The sequence below is a fragment of the Lithobates pipiens genome, unplaced genomic scaffold (genome assembly GCF_037356315.1).
Source record: "Lithobates pipiens isolate NorthernLeopardFrog02 unplaced genomic scaffold, aLitPip1_a1.2 Scaffold_30, whole genome shotgun sequence".
Lineage (NCBI taxonomy): Eukaryota > Metazoa > Chordata > Amphibia > Anura > Ranidae > Lithobates > Lithobates pipiens.
Window position 1 is genome coordinate 153787945 of NW_027507791.1, and position 19981 is coordinate 153807925.

At 40.8% G+C, this 19981-nt stretch overlaps 1 protein-coding gene across 1 annotated transcript in view; it reads right to left on the reverse strand.

The window, feature by feature from the left end:
- Positions 1-19981, reverse strand: part of ATP6V1D (ATPase H+ transporting V1 subunit D) — a 69783-nt gene that overhangs the window by 14125 nt on the left and 35677 nt on the right. Inside the window, exons 2-8 of the mRNA XM_077465008.1 lie at positions 16013-16130; positions 14182-14261; positions 11838-11905; positions 9233-9277; positions 9032-9135; positions 5639-5705; positions 3671-3749 (exon numbers count right to left, since the gene is read on the reverse strand). Coding sequence (XP_077321134.1) covers positions 3671-3749; positions 5639-5705; positions 9032-9135; positions 9233-9277; positions 11838-11905; positions 14182-14261; positions 16013-16130 — 561 coding nt within the window. The remainder of the gene's footprint in view (positions 1-3670; positions 3750-5638; positions 5706-9031; positions 9136-9232; positions 9278-11837; positions 11906-14181; positions 14262-16012; positions 16131-19981) is intronic.

Here is a 19981-nt window from a genome sequence, read left to right on the forward strand (position 1 = left end):
TTTGGCAGTTGCTCATTACATACTTTAGAGCAGAGATGGCAAACCTTGGCACCCCAGATGTTTTGGAACTACATTTCCCATGATGCTCCACTACACTGTAATGTGCCAGAGCATCATGAGAAATGTAGTTCCAAAACATCTGGGGTGCCCAGGTTCGCCATCACTGCTTTAGAGGGATGAGTAATGAAGAAGAGGATACTCGTGATTAATTATCATTACCACCTATTATACAAAATTTTTTTGATATGTTAAAAAAAAAAAAAAAAAAAAACCCTCACATTAGTGGTAGTGGTCATAGTTATTTTTTTTTCTTTTGTTTTGTCAAAGCCCAAACTTTAAACTTACCATTGTAAATTACTAATGTACAGTATATGCTTTTTTTTTTTTTATTTTTTATTTTTTAAACATGAATGCACAGAACACCAAATAAAGTTTTTCAGTAAAATCTAGTTTATGCTCAGTGCACAATATACATTTTTTTACACTATATTAATTTTATTGGCAAGGGGTAGAGGGGTCTGTAAATAAGGGGTATCTTTGCATGAACTGCCATGGCTTTCTATGGTGTACCTTACTACTATTACTATTCTCATGGCAATTCCAAAAAAGTTTTTTTACTAACCAAATTTACAGAATATTTTAATTCAATATATAAAAACATATGTACGGTATATTAACCACTTAAGCCCCAGACCAATTGTCAGCCTAAGGACCAGAGGTCTTTTTACAATTTCGCACTGCACTGCATTAACTGGTAATTGCGCGGTCATGCAATGTTGTACCCAAACGAAATTTGCGTCCTTTTCTTCCCACAAATAGAGCTTTCTTTTGATGGTATTTTATTGCCTCTGCGATTTTTATTTTTTGTAATATAAAAATGGAAAAAGACTGAAAATTTTGAAAAAAAAAAAAAAAAGATATTTTCTACTTTTTGTTATAGGAAAAATTGAATAAACTCAATTTTAGTCATACATTTAGGCCAAAATGTATTCAGCCACATGTCTTTAGTAAAAAAAAAAAAAAAAAAAAAAAATTTCAATAAGCATATATTTATTGGTTTGCGCAAAAGTTATAGCATCTACAATCTAGAGTACATTTTCTGGAATTTACAAAGCTTTTAATTTATGACTGTCTATCTCATTTCTTGAGGTGCTAAAATAGCAGGGCAGTACAAAACCCCCCCAAATGACCCCATTTTGGAAAGTAGACACCCCAAGGAAATTGCTGAGTGGCATGTTGAGCCCATTGACTATTTTAATTTTTTTTGTCCCAAGTGATTGAATAAATGACAAAAAGAAAAAAAATTTACAAAAAGTTGTCACTAAATGATATATTGCTCACACATGCCATAGTTATAAGTAGAATTGCACCCCAAAATATATTCTGCTGCTTCTCCTGAGTACGGGGATACCACATATGTGGGACTTTTTGGAGTTTAGCCGCTTACGGCACCCCAAAAACCAATCACTGCCTTCAGGATTTCTAAGGGTGCAAATTTTTGATTTCACTCCTCACTACCTATCACAGTTTCGAAGGCCATAAAATGGCAAAATAGCACAAACCCCCCCCAAATTACCCAATTATGGAAAGTAGACACCCCAAGCTATTTACTGAGAGGCATGTTGAGTCCATGAAATATTTTATATTTTGCCACAAGTTGCGGGAATATTACAAACTTTTTTTTTTTTTTTGCACAAAGTTGTTACTAAATGATATGTTGCTCACACATGCTATGGGCATATGTGAAATTATACCCCAAAATACATTCTGCTGCTTCTCCTGAGTACGGGGATACCACATGTGGGGGACTTTTTGGGAGCCTAGCCACGCACGGGACCCCGAAAACCAATCGCCGCCTTCAGGATTTAAATATAAACTGCTACCAAAAAAAACTGTTAGCGATCGCAGGGATCAGGCCTGACTCTGCGAATGCTGCAGTTATGCGTTTAGTGTTTTGTAAGTGACAGTGATCGATGGATACTGCACTTAAATGGGCTGGGCAGAGGGGGCAAAATGCAGGTGCTAGCAGACATCTGGGCTGATCCCGCTAACCGTGCATTTTTTTGGAACCCTAAACTGCTGGGGACGCTAGTATAGATCTGATCAGATCAGATATTGATCTGTTCAGATACTATACCATTACGGGAGGTGTATGCTTTGCGCGTGGGTGTTAGCAGTACTGGCACTAACCTAGCGCTGCCTGGGGCGACGCAGACCCTGACCCTAAAACCTAATTGATATCACCCGCCGGGTGATCAGGGGGTTAAACCTTTATTGAGTAATAAATGGTGGGTGCCCTGATGCTATAAAAAGCAAACTAACTAACTAACCAGCGTCACCCATAACACTTATACGGTGATCACTGGTGAAAGGGTTAAAACCTTTATTAGGTAGTATATGGGGGTACCTAATGCTATAAAAACCTGGCGGTGAACATAAAAAGTAACTAGCTACCTAGCGGCACCAGTGACACTAATGCAGCGATCAGAAAAACGATTGCTTAATGACACTGGCAAAAGGAGGTGAAAAGGTTAACTAGGGGCAATCAGGGGGTTAAACCTTTATTGGGGGGGTTAGGGGGCTACCCTGGACCTAACACTAACTGCCCTGACAGTTTTTACAGTTACAACTGACACTAAATGCAGTGATCAGTAAATAAATGATCACTGCAGTGACACGGGGGGGGGGGGGGGTCAGGTGATCAGGGGGTGACTGGGGGTTAAAGTGTGCCTATGTGTACCGATCGGATCCCCCACCCACTGGAAGGCAGGCACGTACGGGTACATGATCGTGCCTGTCCGTGCCATTGTGCCAACGTATAATTACATGCGGCGGTCCTTAAGTGGTTATACAATCCTAAATAAACGGGCTGTAATTCACAACACTGCCTAGCTATGAACTCACACAGGAGAACACTTTGCTAGTTCATGAACATTTTAACCACTTCCCGACCAGCCAGTGCAGTTTTACTGTGGCAGGTTGGCTCAACTGGGCAAATCGAAGTTACCTAGTGCCTTTTGAACACTAGGGGCTCACGCACAGCGTGTTCCCTCGGAACTGATGTGAGTACCTGATGCACCCGCGATCGCTCGTGACAGAGCAAGAACCGGGATGGATCTGTGTGTGTAAACACAGATCCAGGTTCTCTCAGGGGAGAGGAGACAGATTATATGTTCATAATAAGTATGAACACTGATCTCTCTCTTCCCCTAGTAAGTCCTATCCCCACTACAGTTAGAACACACCTAGGAAACACAGTTAACCCCTTGTTTTTTTTATATGATATATTATTAAGATAGTGTTTTTTCAAAAATGTCACTCTTTTGTTTATAGCGCAAAAAATAAAAAAACAGGAGGTGATCGAATACCACCAAAAGAAAGCATTATTTGTGGGGGGAAAAAAAAGGATGTTAGAGTACAGCGTCGCACAGTTGTCAGTAAAAGCAATGCAGTTCTGCATTGCAAAAAATGGCCTGGTCATTGAGCAGCCAAATCTTCCGGGGCTGAAGTGGTTAAACCCAGTCTGACAAACTTTTCATATGGTGGTTTAGCAAGGATAGCCAACATCCTTTTCACTTTGCTCACTGACACCCAGATTTTCATGAAAATAACATGCATATGCCTACACAGTCAGATTAGAATGTGGGTTATAAATAAAATCTTTGTTTACCGATAGAACTCCTCTCGTTCACGTTCATCCAGCTCAGTAATAATGTATGACAGAGTTCGCTCAATTCTAGGAATAATAACTGAAGACAAAAAACAAAAAAACAAAGGGGGGTGATTGCAACTCATATCTATACAATTTACAGTATAATGTTAGGAGCATTAAACATAAGTTACAGTTAAAGTAGAATAAACCATGCCCATCCTGCAAATAGAGTGGTGATCTGAAATAGCCACAGAATCAACTTTTCTTGAAGATAGGGGGGTGTTTTATGTGGCGCTACCTAAATAAGTGAATCCTGAACGGATCTCAATACAAGTGAACTCTCAAAAAAATGATAGTATATTAACTTAAATCAATCTAATCCATATATAATAATAATTCATACGGTGCAATAATTTTCAGAAATTATGTGCAAATGTGCATTAATATAAATAGCATAAAAAGCATAGAAATCAGTTCCATAAATAAATGAATACGTGCAAATGTGCAATAAGTGCAAATCGCATAACACACAATCAAACGAATAAATAAAAACCATTAAATAGTGTTGCTCCCAATCAAAATACAAAGTGCAAAGTGCAAACAAATCAGTCCACTCAAATCTGTACAAAATGTGCGAGTCCAAAAAAACTATGGTAACCAGGCGATGTGAACAAAAAAGTGCAAATCCACCGTTCCTCCACACTTCAGTGCTTAAGGTGCACCCCTTGTTTCCCCCAGCCTCTCACCTCTAACAAAGGTCCCTAGGGACCGGATCACACTTCAGAGATAGTGGGTTACAATCTTCCACCTCCTCCCATACATAAACTCCGGGGCACCAGCTTGTATTCTCCAGAATCCACAATCCGGGTTATAAGGGAAGAAAATAAGGGGGCCTCCAATGTGTAGTAAATTAAAATCAACTTTATTAATAAAAATATCCACACTTACATGGAAATGCAGCGATTCGCAGGTATAAACAACAGTACTTCCGGTCTCGGCAGCGACCAGAAGTGATGATCGACACCTGGCTCCTCCCTGACGCGTTGCGTCACATACCACGCGACTTTCTCAAAGTCATTTTTAATTTACTACACATTTGCACGTATTCATTTATTTATGGAACTGATTTCTATGCTTTTTATGCCATTTATATTATTGCACATTTGCACATAATTTCTGAAAATTATTGCACCGTATGAATTATTATTATATATGGATTAGATTGATTTACGTTAATATACTATCATTTTTTTGAGAGTTCACTTGTATTGAGATCCGTTCAGGATTCACTTATTTAGGTAGCGCCACATAAAACACGCCCCTATCCATATCCTTGAGTGTAGAGAACACTTTTTATATGTGAGCAGCTTTCTAAAATATAAGATCAGGTTTATTTGGTGAGGTTTATTTGGCAAGGTTTGTGCCCAACAGTATTGTCAATTTTGTAACTTTTCTTGAAGAACTTAAATCCACACAAAAGCTGGGACCCCTCTTTTTAGTAACAGGGTAGATAATGTTGTGCTTTTATTAGGGTTAAGAGCTGCACATATACATACCCCTGCAGTACTGTGTTCTTGCCAACTCTGGTATCCTAGAACAAAGTTTGTAAAAGAATGCTTTAAAGGGCTCATTCAGATGGCAGATTAGCGTTATCCTCCATGCAGAACTGCTGGCAGATGCTTGTGCAGCCAACTCGGAGCTGCGTGCAGGCAGCCCATAGAAGTGGATGCAAAAGCAGCACCAGCCCTGACATGCGGGCAGGAGCGGATGCACAATTTCCTTTAGATCAACCAACAATTATGCAGTGCAGGGGCCTGCCCCATTTGGATACAGATTGATTAGGTAGATCATGAGGACCTAATTCAACAGCTTTGGACAGTCAGATTTGTAAGGCTTAAAGTCACCCTAGAAAGGGATATTTTAGTACAGTTTAGAATAGAGCATTAGGCTCAGGTTAGGTTTGCAGCATGGAGTTGGTTAACTTACCATGTTCTATGGCATTTACACGCCTGTTGGTAATTTTTATGGCTTCATCTAGAGTCACAAATGAGGTCTGAATAAGAGAGAAAAATTAAACTGTCAGTTGCATAGTCGTTCCTTAACACACTTAATATATGTGTATACAATGCAAATTTGTCATTGCAGCATTAATTGTTATTTTTCATTTGTGGTGCTATTGGCCCAAATTCACAATAGAATTGCACATGAATGCAGGCTGTGCTCCTGTACATTCCGCTGCAGTGAGATTTTGCAGTTCTTTCATTTGAATGAGCTGCAAATTGCACCAAACACCCAAAAAGTAGTGCATGCACCACTTTTGAAAAACTTGTCGTATAAAAATCGCATGGTACTGCAATCTGGTGCCCGCAAATGCATTGCATTTGCATTGTCGTTACCAATGTATTGGCAGCTACAGCAGATTGCAAAGGTAGTGCCTTTCCTGCACCGCATTCTGATGTGAAAAAGCTCTAAAAGAAAACTGACAAAATGTAAATCTTTGCCATACATTACATGCCACAGAATAAATTCAAAACTTCCCTTTAATAATCAAAAATAAAATCACAATTCCAACCCTATTAATAAAAACAGTTCTGGCTTAAAAAAATAAATCAAAAAAGAGAGAGATGACTATCCCCCCCCCGTCTATGAATAAGACGACGTATTATATTCTATAAGTTATACTGAATTCAATTCAAATCTTATAACTAGGCCAACAATGAAAACTTCATTAGTTTACTCAATATACAATATGTATGGGAAAACAACATTTTTCATACTGCTGAAGTGGTTGTAAACCCTTACATATACCCAGTGAAGTGACTGGCCTCAGGTGTTACACAGAGATGAAACAAATGCTACATAAGTTGTATCTGTTTATCTGTAGCCTTCTCCCCTCTACAGCTGTTCAGAATTTACACAGCATTTCTCAGCTCCAGAAGGCTGGGATATGATATCGCACAATGCACAGCATGGAGCGGAGTATAATCTGACCTGAGTGGGAGGGAAAGACACACCCCCTCTCCACAATCTCATAGGGAAATATGTACAACTGAGGCTGTCAATCAATTACTGTATGCTGGAGGGGGGCTGACAGAAATCACACTAGGTGCTTTGGGTTGAGGCACACTATAGAAGGATATATTACAAAGTTACATTGTTGGAGAAGTTGAAGACAGACATTCCTGAATGTTCCTTCCAGTTAAAAATGAGTGTATGTGTGTTTGTCTCTACCATTTAACATATCCCTGTGTTTGGAAATCTGGTCATGTGGGGGGGGGGGGGGGGGGGGTAGGGTAGACTTGAACCCTATGGATTAAGGCTGGGATGCCATTAAAGTTCATGTGCATGTAAAAGCAGGTGCCCCAATACCTTTGGACAATATAGTGTATATCTGTTTGACAAATTGAAAACAGTTTATTGATATTAATTATTTCTACTCTGTGTTTCAAAGGCGGTTTTTTCTTTTTTATATTTTGAACATGTGACCCGCAGCAGAGGACTAAAAGCTCCTCCTGCTTATGTTTCCCTGCAGACAGGCTGGGAATGATTTGGGTCATGTGATAGCTATGTATCAATTAGATGAAGATTAAAAAGATGTTTTTAATATTTACAGTGCCACCATCCATATACAGTAATAGAAGAGACAATGTAAATGAAACCATGTATGTTTAGTATCACTTTAAGGATTTCATGGCTTGAAACTCTTTTAACCACTTCCCATCTAGGCCAATTCTGACATTCTCTCCTACATGTAAAATTCATAATTTCTTTGCTAGAAAATTACATAGAATCCCCAAACATTATATATGGTTAATACAATGGCGGTCTTTGCAACTTTTTATCTCGCACTGTATTTGTGCAGCAATTTTTCAAATACTTTTTTTTGGGGAAAAAAAATGCTTTTAGAAAAAAAAAAAAAAAACACACATTAGATTTAGACCAATGTGAAAGATAGTTACGCCAAGCCAAGTAAATAGATACCCATCATGTCACGCTTCAAAACGGCACACGCTTGTGGAATGGCGACAAACTTCGGTACTTAAAAAATTCCCATTTTTTTACTGGTTACATGTTTTGAGTTACAGAGGAGGTCTAGGGCTAGAATTATTGCTGTCACTCCAACGTTCGCGGCAATACCTCACATGTGTGGTTTGAACACGGTTTTCATATGTGGGCAGGACTTACGTATGCGTTTGCTTCTGCGTGCGAGAACACAGTTACAGGGGCACCTTACTTTTTTTTTTATTGTTAATTTTACTTTTCTTTTTTTTGTTTGACACTTTAAAAAAAAAAAAAGTTTAGATCACTTTTATTCCTATTACAAGGAATGTAACTATCCCTTGTAATAGGAATATGTCACGATCGTTTCTCTTGACAGTGAGAAATGGGGTCAATAGGACCCCGCATCTCACCTCTAGGCTGGGAAGCCTGAAATCAAAAATAAACGATCTTGGTGAAAGTCATAAGCAAAATAATGCCGCTCCAACCTCCCAAATCCGTACTAAAACACTCACCCTAATGGAACTTACAGGTGCTGGCTCTGCTCAAAGTTGAGGAGAGAAAGAAGTCCTGGATGGCCACACATCAAATAAAGGCATCTTTATTATCAAATGATAAAATCCAAATACAGTCACTTCATAAATAGGGAAAAAACAGGGCAAATACTAATGCGTTTCACGCCCTCATGGCGCATATTCATTGATGTGCGGCCATCCAGGACTTATTTCTCTTCTCAAATAAACGATCTTGGCTTCCTAGCCGAGGCGGCCATTTGTTTGAATGCAGAGGCTGGGCATGAGGTCATAACATCCTGTTCGGCCTCCGAATGATCATAGAGACTCCGGTGACCATCTGGTCCGCTGGAAATCTCTACGGTAACATCCGGGGGGCCGGCAGATCCATTCTCCGACAACACCAATGGAAGCAGCGAGTCGTTAGAAGCACCGGAGGGTGGGGGACATCCCCTCTTGCTGCCCGTAAGAACGATCAAGCACCCATAAGAATGATCAAGCTGCTATGATTGTTCTTATGGTGTAGGGAATCTCCGGCTGAAAAAGACAATATCTGAATGATGCCTGCAGGCATCATTCAGATATTCCCACTGAGATGTCCTTGGGCTGGAAGTGGTTAATCGGACTGTAATCAAAGGAACTGCATGCACATTCAGTATATGTTGTATATGCTTTATATTTAAACTCCCCTATGTGGTTTTTATGTCATTTTTATAGGAAGTTCTTAGTACATGGGGGGGGGGGGGAGTGGGGAGTAACAGCCAAATGGTAAGCAAAATAAAGGATTATAATCAAAACCTGTGTGATCCCAGCCCAATGAATGCTCTTATTGTTTTACAGCACACATAGGTGCATTCATGTCTTATACCTGCAAGGAGGCCAGTTCTACAAGCAGCTCTACAGCTTTTGCATAGTTTCTCTTTAGTTTAGCTAGCTGTTCACCACCTCTTGCTAGACCTGTCAACTCATAACCTGGCAAAGAAAGAAAGAAATAATGCAAAGGATAAGTGACAAGTTAGAAGAAACAACAGTAATTAACACATGTACATGCATTAAAATGAATACTCACTGTCCCCTCCTTCCTGATAATGTTCAAACACTGGTAGTGTTACTCCTACAAGATTAAACAGTATTTTAATTCATCACTGTCAGTCACAATGTGCATGACCAATTTCAATAAGCAGAAATACGTCAACTTTAATGAAGTAAAGGGTTTTAGATTTCGTATTTTATAGCGGAACCGCTCTGTCTCAATCAACATTAACTATTTTCATTCCTCATGCTGCTAGCATTAGTAAATAGAAAATATATGATATTTACTGGTTTTAGACTTATTCAATTATTTATTCAGTTCTTCAGTTACTTCCTGGTTTACAGAACCATGCAAACGATGTCATACAGGAGTCTTCAGGATGGGTGGAGGGGCTTCCTCAGCTATGCATGCCTCATGCCTAAGCTAAGGGCAGATGGATTCCAGGAAGCAAATGCTACACGAATCATCTGCCATTACTCAAGATGACCATGGCCAGAAACGCTAGGGGGTGTTGTTCAGTGATTTCTCAAGAAAATAAACCATGGAGACATGGATGGATGAGGGAGTTTGCTTTGAAAATTGCAAATAGAATTAAATAGCATTCTAGGTTTGTGGTGCTCCGATACAGCATAGTTCCAATTAAATGCCATAGTACTCTATTTAGGCCCTCTAACAATAAAGCTGACAAAAGGTTTAAACATGGGCATCAGTAAACTGTTTAATATGTAAAAAAAAAGTGTATCTGCACAGCTTTTTCTTAGTTCAACCGCAACGTCCCAAAAATACACATACTGCCACTGAAGACTGCCTAACACCCATCTAAAGTCTTTTATATTGGTAAGTAATCTGAAACTATATAGATGTTGTGCGTTTCACTTACATTATGAACTATTCTGTTAAGATCAGCAGCATAAAATCCCTAATCCACTTTAATTTCAGATGGTAAAATTACAAGATACGAAAAGTTCAAAAGGAATGTGGGCACTCATGCAAAGCCCTGCAGATTGACTGTTTTGGGGCAGAAAGTGGATTCTAGTTGCAGCTCAGTAGTAAGGAGTGGGGTGATGAGAACAGAACTGCACAATGCAAGGACAAATTCAACATCGTACAGGTTGGCATTCTCAGCCACCTGAATTATTGAAGGGGGTGGGGTATTTAACCTTTTAATGAAAACATGGATATTAGTCATTAGCTCTAAAGCGCCACTCATTTTAGCAGCGCTTTTGCAGAGCTTTTGGGCGTCTAGCGGGGCCCTTTTTAACCTCACACAAAAAAAACTGTAAAAAGTCCAGTTTTACAGCGCTTCTCAGGCGCTTCATTCATTGCAATGGGAAGGGCTTTTTGGGAGCGCTAAATACAGCGCTCCCAACCCACCCCAAAAGATGCTGGTCGCAGGACTTTTCATGACATCCCGCAGGCGCACCGCCCCAGTGTGAAGAGACACACTGCAATGAATGGGAGCTGCTTTTCAGAAGCTATTTCTAGCGCTAAATCGCCGTCTCAGCATAAAAGTAGCCTTAGTGATTTTAATTGAAAAGATTCCAAATCTTTGTGGGAACATACCATTGGCACATTGATTTAAATATAAAAGGATTAAAGTCAGTAAAAATTTGTTCTCCCATGCCAAGGGAGGGGATAAGTGGAACGGAGCAGGGTTCCGTCACTTCCAGGTCCTGTGTGACATAATTTCCGGGCTGGATAGTCAGAACGAGGCTTGGACCACACGCCAGCCCTGGAGAAGCCATTTGATATCTGCACAAGCTGTACACACTAGTGCCGTTGAGTGCAATTCTTTTTGTCATGTTTTTAACACCCTTTGAGCACTAGCGGTGAAGATGAAGAGCATCTCCACTGAAGCAATTATTGGTGTTGGGACTTTAACACTGGACTTTATCCAATTGTTTATTGGTTTACTACATTGCCTCTTGGTTTATAGTATTCATGAGTGTATATGGCATGTATTGTGAATCAGTAATATTTGTTTATTGTAAGGTGTTTTTATATTTTTAAATGTCATTTATGTATGTGAGTGCCATCTTTACATTAGTATTTGCACATTGAAAGGCTATACTTAGCAGATCCTTCAAAAGATCCGGAGAACCGCACTCCACATCCAGCAATGGACTGTCCCTGCCGTCCTCACGTCCAGAGCAGATATATGGAAGTGATGTGGTCACAAACAGTCCATTAACAAGACCGCTAGCGTGTGGGGGGGATTGGGGTGTCAGCAGGGACCAGCCTTGCGTTCAGAGGATTGGCGGAACAGGCATGTATAGCTCCACTCTGCAATCCCCTAGACTAAAACAAGCAGTTATCCCATACATTGCGGGCCCAGCCCCACTGCAAGGTAAGATAAAAAAAATAATAATTCTGTAGTTCTCCTTGAACAGTTCTGCAAGTTTTAATTTTGAAATACTATACTCCATTTAATACATTCTAATTTACTCCTTCAGCTAAGCAAGAAAGTGTTGATCCTGAGATATATTATCTTCTGATTTACTCATTAATTAATTAATTAATTAACCAAATAACCAAAATAATTTGAAAGAATAAAAATATGCAAAGTAATAGAGTATTTGAGGCACACTATCACTGGAATAATTTTACCAAAGATTTTACAAAAATGAAGAAAACTGTTTACCTGCAACATTGTCTCTCTTAGCTCTAACCTTCACTTGTGCTTTGTTCACATTCTGAATAATAGTTGTACTGTTGTTTGGAAAAAAATAATTTGCATTATAATTATAATCTGAAATGCATGTTGATGTACTAATATCCCAAATATAGAAATATGCATCACAAAAACATTACCCATGCGACTTTTAAGGTACATTATCATATTTCTTTAAAATTCATTCATTCGTTATTTTATTGATACACAAATTTATTGAAGAACACATCACTGGAAAAGAAAAAAAAACAACCACTGGCTGATTTAATACAATTTGTAGTGTTTTACATAGTGACAATATATTATCAAAATAGTTTATAACGTCACATGTTAGTCACACCATAATAATCTTTAAAGGATAAGTTCTCCTTTGGGAACATGTTACATTCCACCAATTTTTAGGGTAGAACATGTAACATGTTCTCAATGCTGCAGCCACTGCCCGATTCCCCCTCCCCCCCCCATGACAGCGATATAGGGAGAAGTTCCCTGTACTAGCTGTCAGTTTTTTAAATCAGCGCCCACACAGCTGCATCATTCATACACAGAACTCTGTGTGTGAAGGAGCCTACAAGTTCCTTGCGGATGTTGGCTTGTAGTTCTTAATGAACTACCACGTCCCTGTGGAGCGCCATGGTAGTTCACTGATTCTGCCTATTGGTGTATCTGCTAGCCTGTATGGGATATACGGGCACACAGATGCCATGCAGGTCTGCAGCAGACCTACATGGCATCAGTGATCTGTTGATTGCTGGTGCAATGCTTTACAGGCTCCAAAAATAAATAAAAACTATTTTTTCCCTGCAAAAAAATAAAAATGTGCATTTATTTTTTATGTGAACATATCCTTTAAAGATATCTGCATACAGTTACAACAAATAGGAAGGCGCATAATAAAGTTTACCTGTCAGTAAAATGAATATCTCCTAAACATGCACTGCTCTTTTGGCAGCTGGTGACACCCATACCCGTTCCTTCGTGGCTCCCAACCATGGAGTCATCGCGGCTCGGCCATTCAAACTGCCGGAGCCCGCAAACTCAGAAGGAAGACCAGGTGAAGATGAAAGCCGTGTCAGCGGAGACAGTGCACCACTGGAGTACTAAGTTTTAAGGTATTTCATAATGTGCTAGTATGCAATATATACTAGCACATTATGCTTTTGCTTTTTTTTATTTTTTTATTTTTTTTTAAATGCTGTGGTTTACTTCTGCATTTACTAGACAGGTCAATATACAGGATACATTTTTCACCACATAAATACATACAATGCTGTACACCATAACTGGGTCTTTCTCCAACACAAACAGTAAGGATAATTTATACAAAAAACTGTAATCTAATTGTTCATTTGTTTGATCTTTCAAGAAAAGATTTTCTCACGGCTCCTTTTCTGCTACAAGTTACATATCTAATCTAATACCTGCAATAAAAGAAAATTGTGGATTCGTCACAAGCCATGCCCTAAATACCATTATACAGTTTGGCACAATGATACTAGAAAGCTGGCTATACACTGGGAGAATTTAGTTAGACATTTTTTAAGAATGTTTGATTTTTTTGATTGTTAATGGAGTCAAATCAACATTTGTTTTTGACCTCACTGGCAAGAAAATTCAAAAAAGGAGTAGGATGGAAATTTTCTTTAAAAAAATAAATAATTTCTAATAGAGTATTTGGTTTTTGTTCAATAAAGTCTATTAGTTTGAAAGTTATAAATTTAGTTTGCTCTCAATATTCAAATGACATTCATCAAGCTGTTGAATGCAATGTACATATTTTTTGATTGAAAATATACTAGTGTAACGCCAGCTTAAAGTGTTACTAAACCCACAACAGTAAAATCTGTCTGTATATGCAGTAAAGCATGCTTGTTATACTCACTGTTGAATCTAAGGGGGTTATCCTCTGAATTACGTAAAAAGGGCATTTGATCATGTGATCTCGGATCCTTCCCTTATTTCACAGTCCCAAATCTATCTACTGATAGAACTGAGCCTTGGGGGCACTCTGCACATGCTCAGTTTGGTGTGTATTGCTAGAGTTTTTTTTTTTTCCTTGGGAGAGTGCCTGCGATCAGCATAAGGGTCAATCAGAGTAGAATGAAAACTCCTCCTACAAGCTTTAACCAGACACGGATAGAAGTCACAAGACTGCTATATACTGCTGATGAGAAAAGGTATTTAGCCATTTATATTTACTAAATTAATTGCATTTCCATGTACTGTGGGAGACCAGTTTTAGTGAATGCAGAGTCCTGGGTTTAGTAGCACTTTAATTTTATATGGTTATATCTTTATTCATTGCATTGCTTACCTGAAATCCCCTGCTGTAAATTTGGCTTCAGCTAGTGAGAAAGCAGCTTCTCTCATAACCTCTCCCATTAGCATCTTGGTCTACAACATAAATATTGATGATTAGAAGTTGCACACAAGAGATTTTGTTTAGTATTGGATACAGTGGTGTGGCGATGGTAGGGATTCTTGCTCTCATTGTCAGTTCTGGTGACCACTGTCACCTAAACTGAAAGGCAGAATAAGGACCATTTCACACAGGCTTTCCGATCAGGTCCGTCTGTCCATTTTTCAGGTGGACTTGAACAAAGCCTCCATGTGGGTCTATGGGCCGGCTGATTTAAACAGACCTTTGTCCATTTATACCCATCTACTTCCGAGTTTATTATGGTCCTAAGCCCTTGTACACACAGTTGGACATTCTGACAACAAAATCCGTCGGATTTTGTCCAAAACTTGTGTTGCATACACACGGTCGGACAAAGTTGTTCTAAAATCTGATCGTTCGTAATGTGATGACGTTATTTAGTTACAACGGGACTACGTTCAGGCTAGTAGCCAATAGCTTTGGTCTAGGAATTTGATCTGAGCATGCGTGGCACTTTGTCTAATCGGAATGCTCTACAAACAATCGGACAAAGTCCGATCGGATCATGTTGTCGGAAAGTTTTATAGCCCAGCTCTCAAACTTGGTCCGTCGGATATTCTGACGGAAACAGTCCAATGGAGCCCACACACTGTCGGATTATACATCAACACAGTCCGATCGGACATTTTCCATCCGACCGTGTGTACAAGGGCTAAGAGAAAAAAAAAAAAAAAACACACACCACACACACACACACAACAGAAGAGGACTGCATCCTAAAGGTGACGGATCAGAGGTAGCCTAATGTAAAACCGATAATTCTATTTACATCCGACTGCCCATAGAGTCATCACGGCTGAACTGGCAAAACACAGACATCCAACCCGTTCAGCTCCTGCTGAAAGGACTGGAGCAGCAAAAAATAAAAATAAAAATCTTCTAATTGAGACGTTTGTGCTAATGACAACTGCCAAAGAAAGCCTTTACCTCAATTTGGAGAAAATGTCTTTTACTTTCTGCTGTGTCTATGGGAAAGGAAGTGAAGGCCTATGTCTGGTAAAATATTGTCAGCAAGACAGGAAGCGGTAGGAAATATTTCTAACATAGCCTGGGATAGCAGTAAAAACCTTAAAGTGTTCGTTACCCCAGCTTTTCATATTCCTGATATGTGCCTGCTGTACCATGTACTTGTATGGAAAAGTATCCTGTTCTATTTATATTACTTCCTTTGTGTGAAATCCCTGGTGTTCCTGCCATTCCCTCTGCTTTCCTATTAGTAACTGACCACACCAAGCAGGAGAGCACATCATGGTCAGTTCTCTAGCTATGCTGGGAACTCAGCCTGCTCTCGTCAATTGATCAGACTTGTACCTTCCCTGCACAGCCATTCACTGGAGAGTTGAGCGTGCTGCTGCTTCTCCTCCTCCAGCTCTTATGCATCCGATAACGGAGATTGTTATCACTTATAAAATAAAAAAAAATTGATACTTTTTTTTTTTTTAAATCTATGCACAAATGTTTTGCCTTTTATTTAATTTTCAAACTGAATCGGTTTGTTTTACAAAGTGATCCTTTACAATCACGTTAAAGGGCCTCTGACACTTGTATGCAACATCCAAAAATGTAAAATAAAATATTAGGCTTGATATACGCTTTAAACCTAGAACCTATGCTACTACAAAAATGTTGTATTGCATTTTTATAGGGATGGTTAGTGCGTACACTGTGCAAATAAATGTAATACTTTTTTTTCCCCAAACTGTACCTCAATAATTTTTTTTAGGATCTGTCGGAAACGTAGGGTTAAGGCATCTGACTTTTTCTTAAGAAGGTTGCGTCCTGTCTGGGCACCTTTCAGACGAGCTTTCATGATGGTCTGGGCCCTTAAGATAAAATACAAATAAGGGTATTACTGGTAGTTAATAAACAAGGCTGTGTTAGTGAGACCAACATTCCAGATGAATAAGTGTCAATGGTGTGGTAAAAAACAATTATTCAGATAGTTTAATGAGGCTTTTTTTGTGGTTTATCATCATGAAATACAAACAGGGTCCATGTACACTAGCAGCCCCTAACCTCAACTCCATAAAAGCCTATCTATCCACATACACATAGCCGTTTAGGAGCTGCCTCGGTTAGGGGAGGTTCAACCTCCCTCTCCTGAATGCGGAAGAAACACAATTTTGCTGTGTTTCGAGTTTCCCTGTGGCTGCGGTCAAAGTATTTTAAGTGTACATTAAGCCTAAGGCCCCCTTCACACCTGAGCGATTTTCTGCTTGTAGCTCTAAAAACGCTGACGCCAAATCCCATTCATTTCAATGGCCCCTGTTTGCAGATGAACGTTCTGTTGCCTGAATCTCAAAAAAGCATGAGCTTTTTTTTTTTTGGCCCCATAGACTTCAATAGAAATGTATAAATATAGAATTGCGCTAGATGGTCAAAATTAAAAACGACATATGAAGAACCAAATGTCCATTGACCAGTCCACCAATGTTTGCAATAGTGTGTATGGGGCTTTACTATCAGTTTTTCTGCTGAGTTTTTCCTTCAGATTTACCAAAACCATATAATATGAGGTCAAATCTTAGGAGTTTCAATTTGTATGCAATCAGGCAGTCCCTGAAGGGAAAACTCAGCAGAAAAACTGATAGCGTGTATGGGGCTTTAATCTTGAATTCTTGGTATTAGTCTCCACCATCCACCACCTTGAGCAACAATGCCTCCACCAAAAGCTGGAAAGAAACTGCTTAAAGTGGTTGTATACCCAAATTTTTAACTTTTACCTACAGGAAAGCCTATAATAAGGCTTACCTGTAGGTAAAAAAAATATCTCCTAAAATTGTACGGTTTAGGAGATATTCCCCTCGGTATGCGCCGCTGACTGCAGCGGCGCATGCGCACAAGGGGATTCTCGGCCTGAAAATCCGGCAGTGGCCGGCCGGGAATGAAATCTCCCGTGCGCATGCGCGGGAGTGACAATATCGCGGCTCCAGCCACTCACAGCGCCGGAGCCGCGATACCCAGAAGAAACGCCGAGGGAGCATGTCAGCTCCCTTGGCGTGGATCGGGCCAGATGTCGGGGCCTCGTTCTAAGGTAAGTATTTCATAATGAGCTAGTATGCGGTGCATACTAGCTCATTATGCATTTTGCTTTGCAGGTTTCAAAAAAAATTGCGGGTTTACTACCGCTTTAACAGGTCCTGTGGACCCCTCATTACAAGGAGTCACTCTGTGCTTGTGGCTTAAGCCTAGGCTGGGTCTCCAAAATCACAAGGCTCCCGTGTACTCGTGGCGTCACTTAGTGGGATGAATGTGAAGTTCACCAAGAAAACAGAAAGCTTCACATAGTATAAAATCCTTTATACGTTTATTAAGATAACAAAATGTTGCACTTACAGCAACATCAAAATAGCACCTTTAGTTTGGTGTGCCGGCCGGCATACAACCAAACAGAGCCATCCGTTCGGGACACCAGGGTAATGGTGATGTCAGTACGTTGCTCTTTCCTACACGTCTTGTAACAAATGACATTGTCCAGGGGCACCTGGATGATGTCATCTGTGACAAAACTCGCAAGTTGGAGCAACTCGCTGATGTCACCCATCACCCTCATGTCCCGGAAGGACGTTTGTATGCTGGCCACACACCAAACGCAAGGTGCTATTTTATTCCTGTTGTAGGTGCAACATTTTATTACTTTAATAAATGTATAAAGGATTTATAAAGGATTTTTATACTGTGTGAAGCTTTCTGTTTTCTTGGTGAACTTCCCATCCATCCCACTAAGTGACGCCACGAATACAGGGAAGCCTCGCGATTTGGTGATGTGGGGATAACCCAGCCTAGGCCTAAGCCACAAGTGCAAAAAAAAAAAAAAACACTTTTCAGTAATGCCAATTCAACCCAACATCCCAGGCTGCTTGATACTAAAATCTAAAAACAAAAAAAAGTTTAAAAACATCTGCCTATTGTTAGAATGAACAAAACCCCCTATGTCAGTGATGGCGAACCTATGGCACGCGTGCCACAGCTGGCACGCAGAGCCATCTATGTGGGCACGCGAGAGGGTCCTGGTTCACGATGGGCAGAACATGGCAGCAGGTACTGGGCACAATTATACACTGAATACCTGCAGACAAAGACTGGGGCAGGGAGGCATAGCAGGGATTGCAGATAAGGACAGAGCTAGAGGTCTCCCTTTCTCTCAGCTCTCCTCTTTTTCAGCCCCCGTGTCCCCCCTCTCTCTCTCTGTGTCCCCCCTCTCTCTCTCTGTGTCCCCCCCCTCTCTCTCTCTCTCTGTGTCCCCCCTCTCTCTCTCTCTCTGTGTCCCCCCTCTCTCTCTCTCTCTCTGTCCCCCCTCTCTCTCTCTCTCTCTGTCCCCCCTCTCTCTCTCTCTCTCTGTCCCCCCTCTCTCTGTGTCCCCTCTCTCTCTGCCCCCCCCCTCTCTCTCTGTGTCCCCCTCGGTCCTCCCCTTTCTCTCTCTGTCCCCCCCCCTCTCTCTCTCTCTGTCCCCCCTGTCTCTCTGTGCCCCCTCTCTCTCTGTCCCCTCTCTCTCTCTGTGCCCTCCCCTCTCTCTCTTTGTGCCCTCCCCTTTATCTCTGTCCCAATTCTCTCTCTCTCTCTGCCCCCTCTCTCTCTCTCTCTCAGCATCTCTCACACTCCTCCCCCTCTATGTTCGCCCCATCTCTCTGTCCCCCGTGTGTCCCCCCTCTCTGTGTGTGTCCCCTATCTCTATCTATCTGCCCCCCCCCCCTCTCTCTGTCACCTCTCTCTGTCACTGTGCCCTCCCCTTTATCTGTCCCATATCTCTCTCTCTCTCTCTGTCCCATGTCTCTCTCTCTCCTTCCCATTCCTCTTAGCATCTCACACCCCTCCCCCTCTGTCCCCCCTCCCCCTCTCTGTGTCCCCATCTCTGTCCCCCCTCTCTCTCTGCCCCCCCCATGTGTCCCCCCTCTCTGTGTGTGTCCCCTATCTCTATCCATCTGTCCCCCCCTCACTCTCTGTCACCTTTCTCTATGTGTCCTCTCTCTCTCTTACACACACCCCCTCTCTTTTGTTCAGCACCCCTCTCTCGCGAATTGTCGTGTTGGCACTTTACAACACAAAACCAACTTATTTATTTCAGTTTGGGCACTCAGACTCAAAAAGGTTTGCCATCACTGCCCTATGTTCATTTCCCCATCCACTCCATATACATACACCTTGCATTTGGCTGCTCTGGAAGAGGCTACAATATCAGCCCACTGGATGTATACCAATTCACATAAAGTGTTATATCATGGGCACAAATGTAAGCCATGGAGGGCTTACAATTCCTCAACACGCAGACTTGCTTCTTCTGAAGAGAGGAGTTGTCAAAGCAGGTCTTGCTTATAATGTGTAGGCCAGTGTTTCTCAATCTTTTTTCAACCAGGGCGCCCTTGAAAAATATTTCTTATCATACATCACGGGACAAAAAACCATAGTAGTTACTATGCGGGTTATAGGCCACCTTCAGGTGATGGACACTGGCACGCCCTAAGACAAAAAGTGCCCTCCCTATATAACCCCTACCACTACTGGGAGTACCTCAGTTTTTTCGCCAGTGTCTAAGGTGTTGGTCACAACTAATGATGTGCTGTGCTGAGCTCCTCTGGAGCAATCCTTGCTGGGGCTAGCCATGCTGACCAGATCCAAAGTGTCTCTTTTGGCCAAATTGAATGGTACCCGGGCCTTGTATCCGAAAAAATTAGGT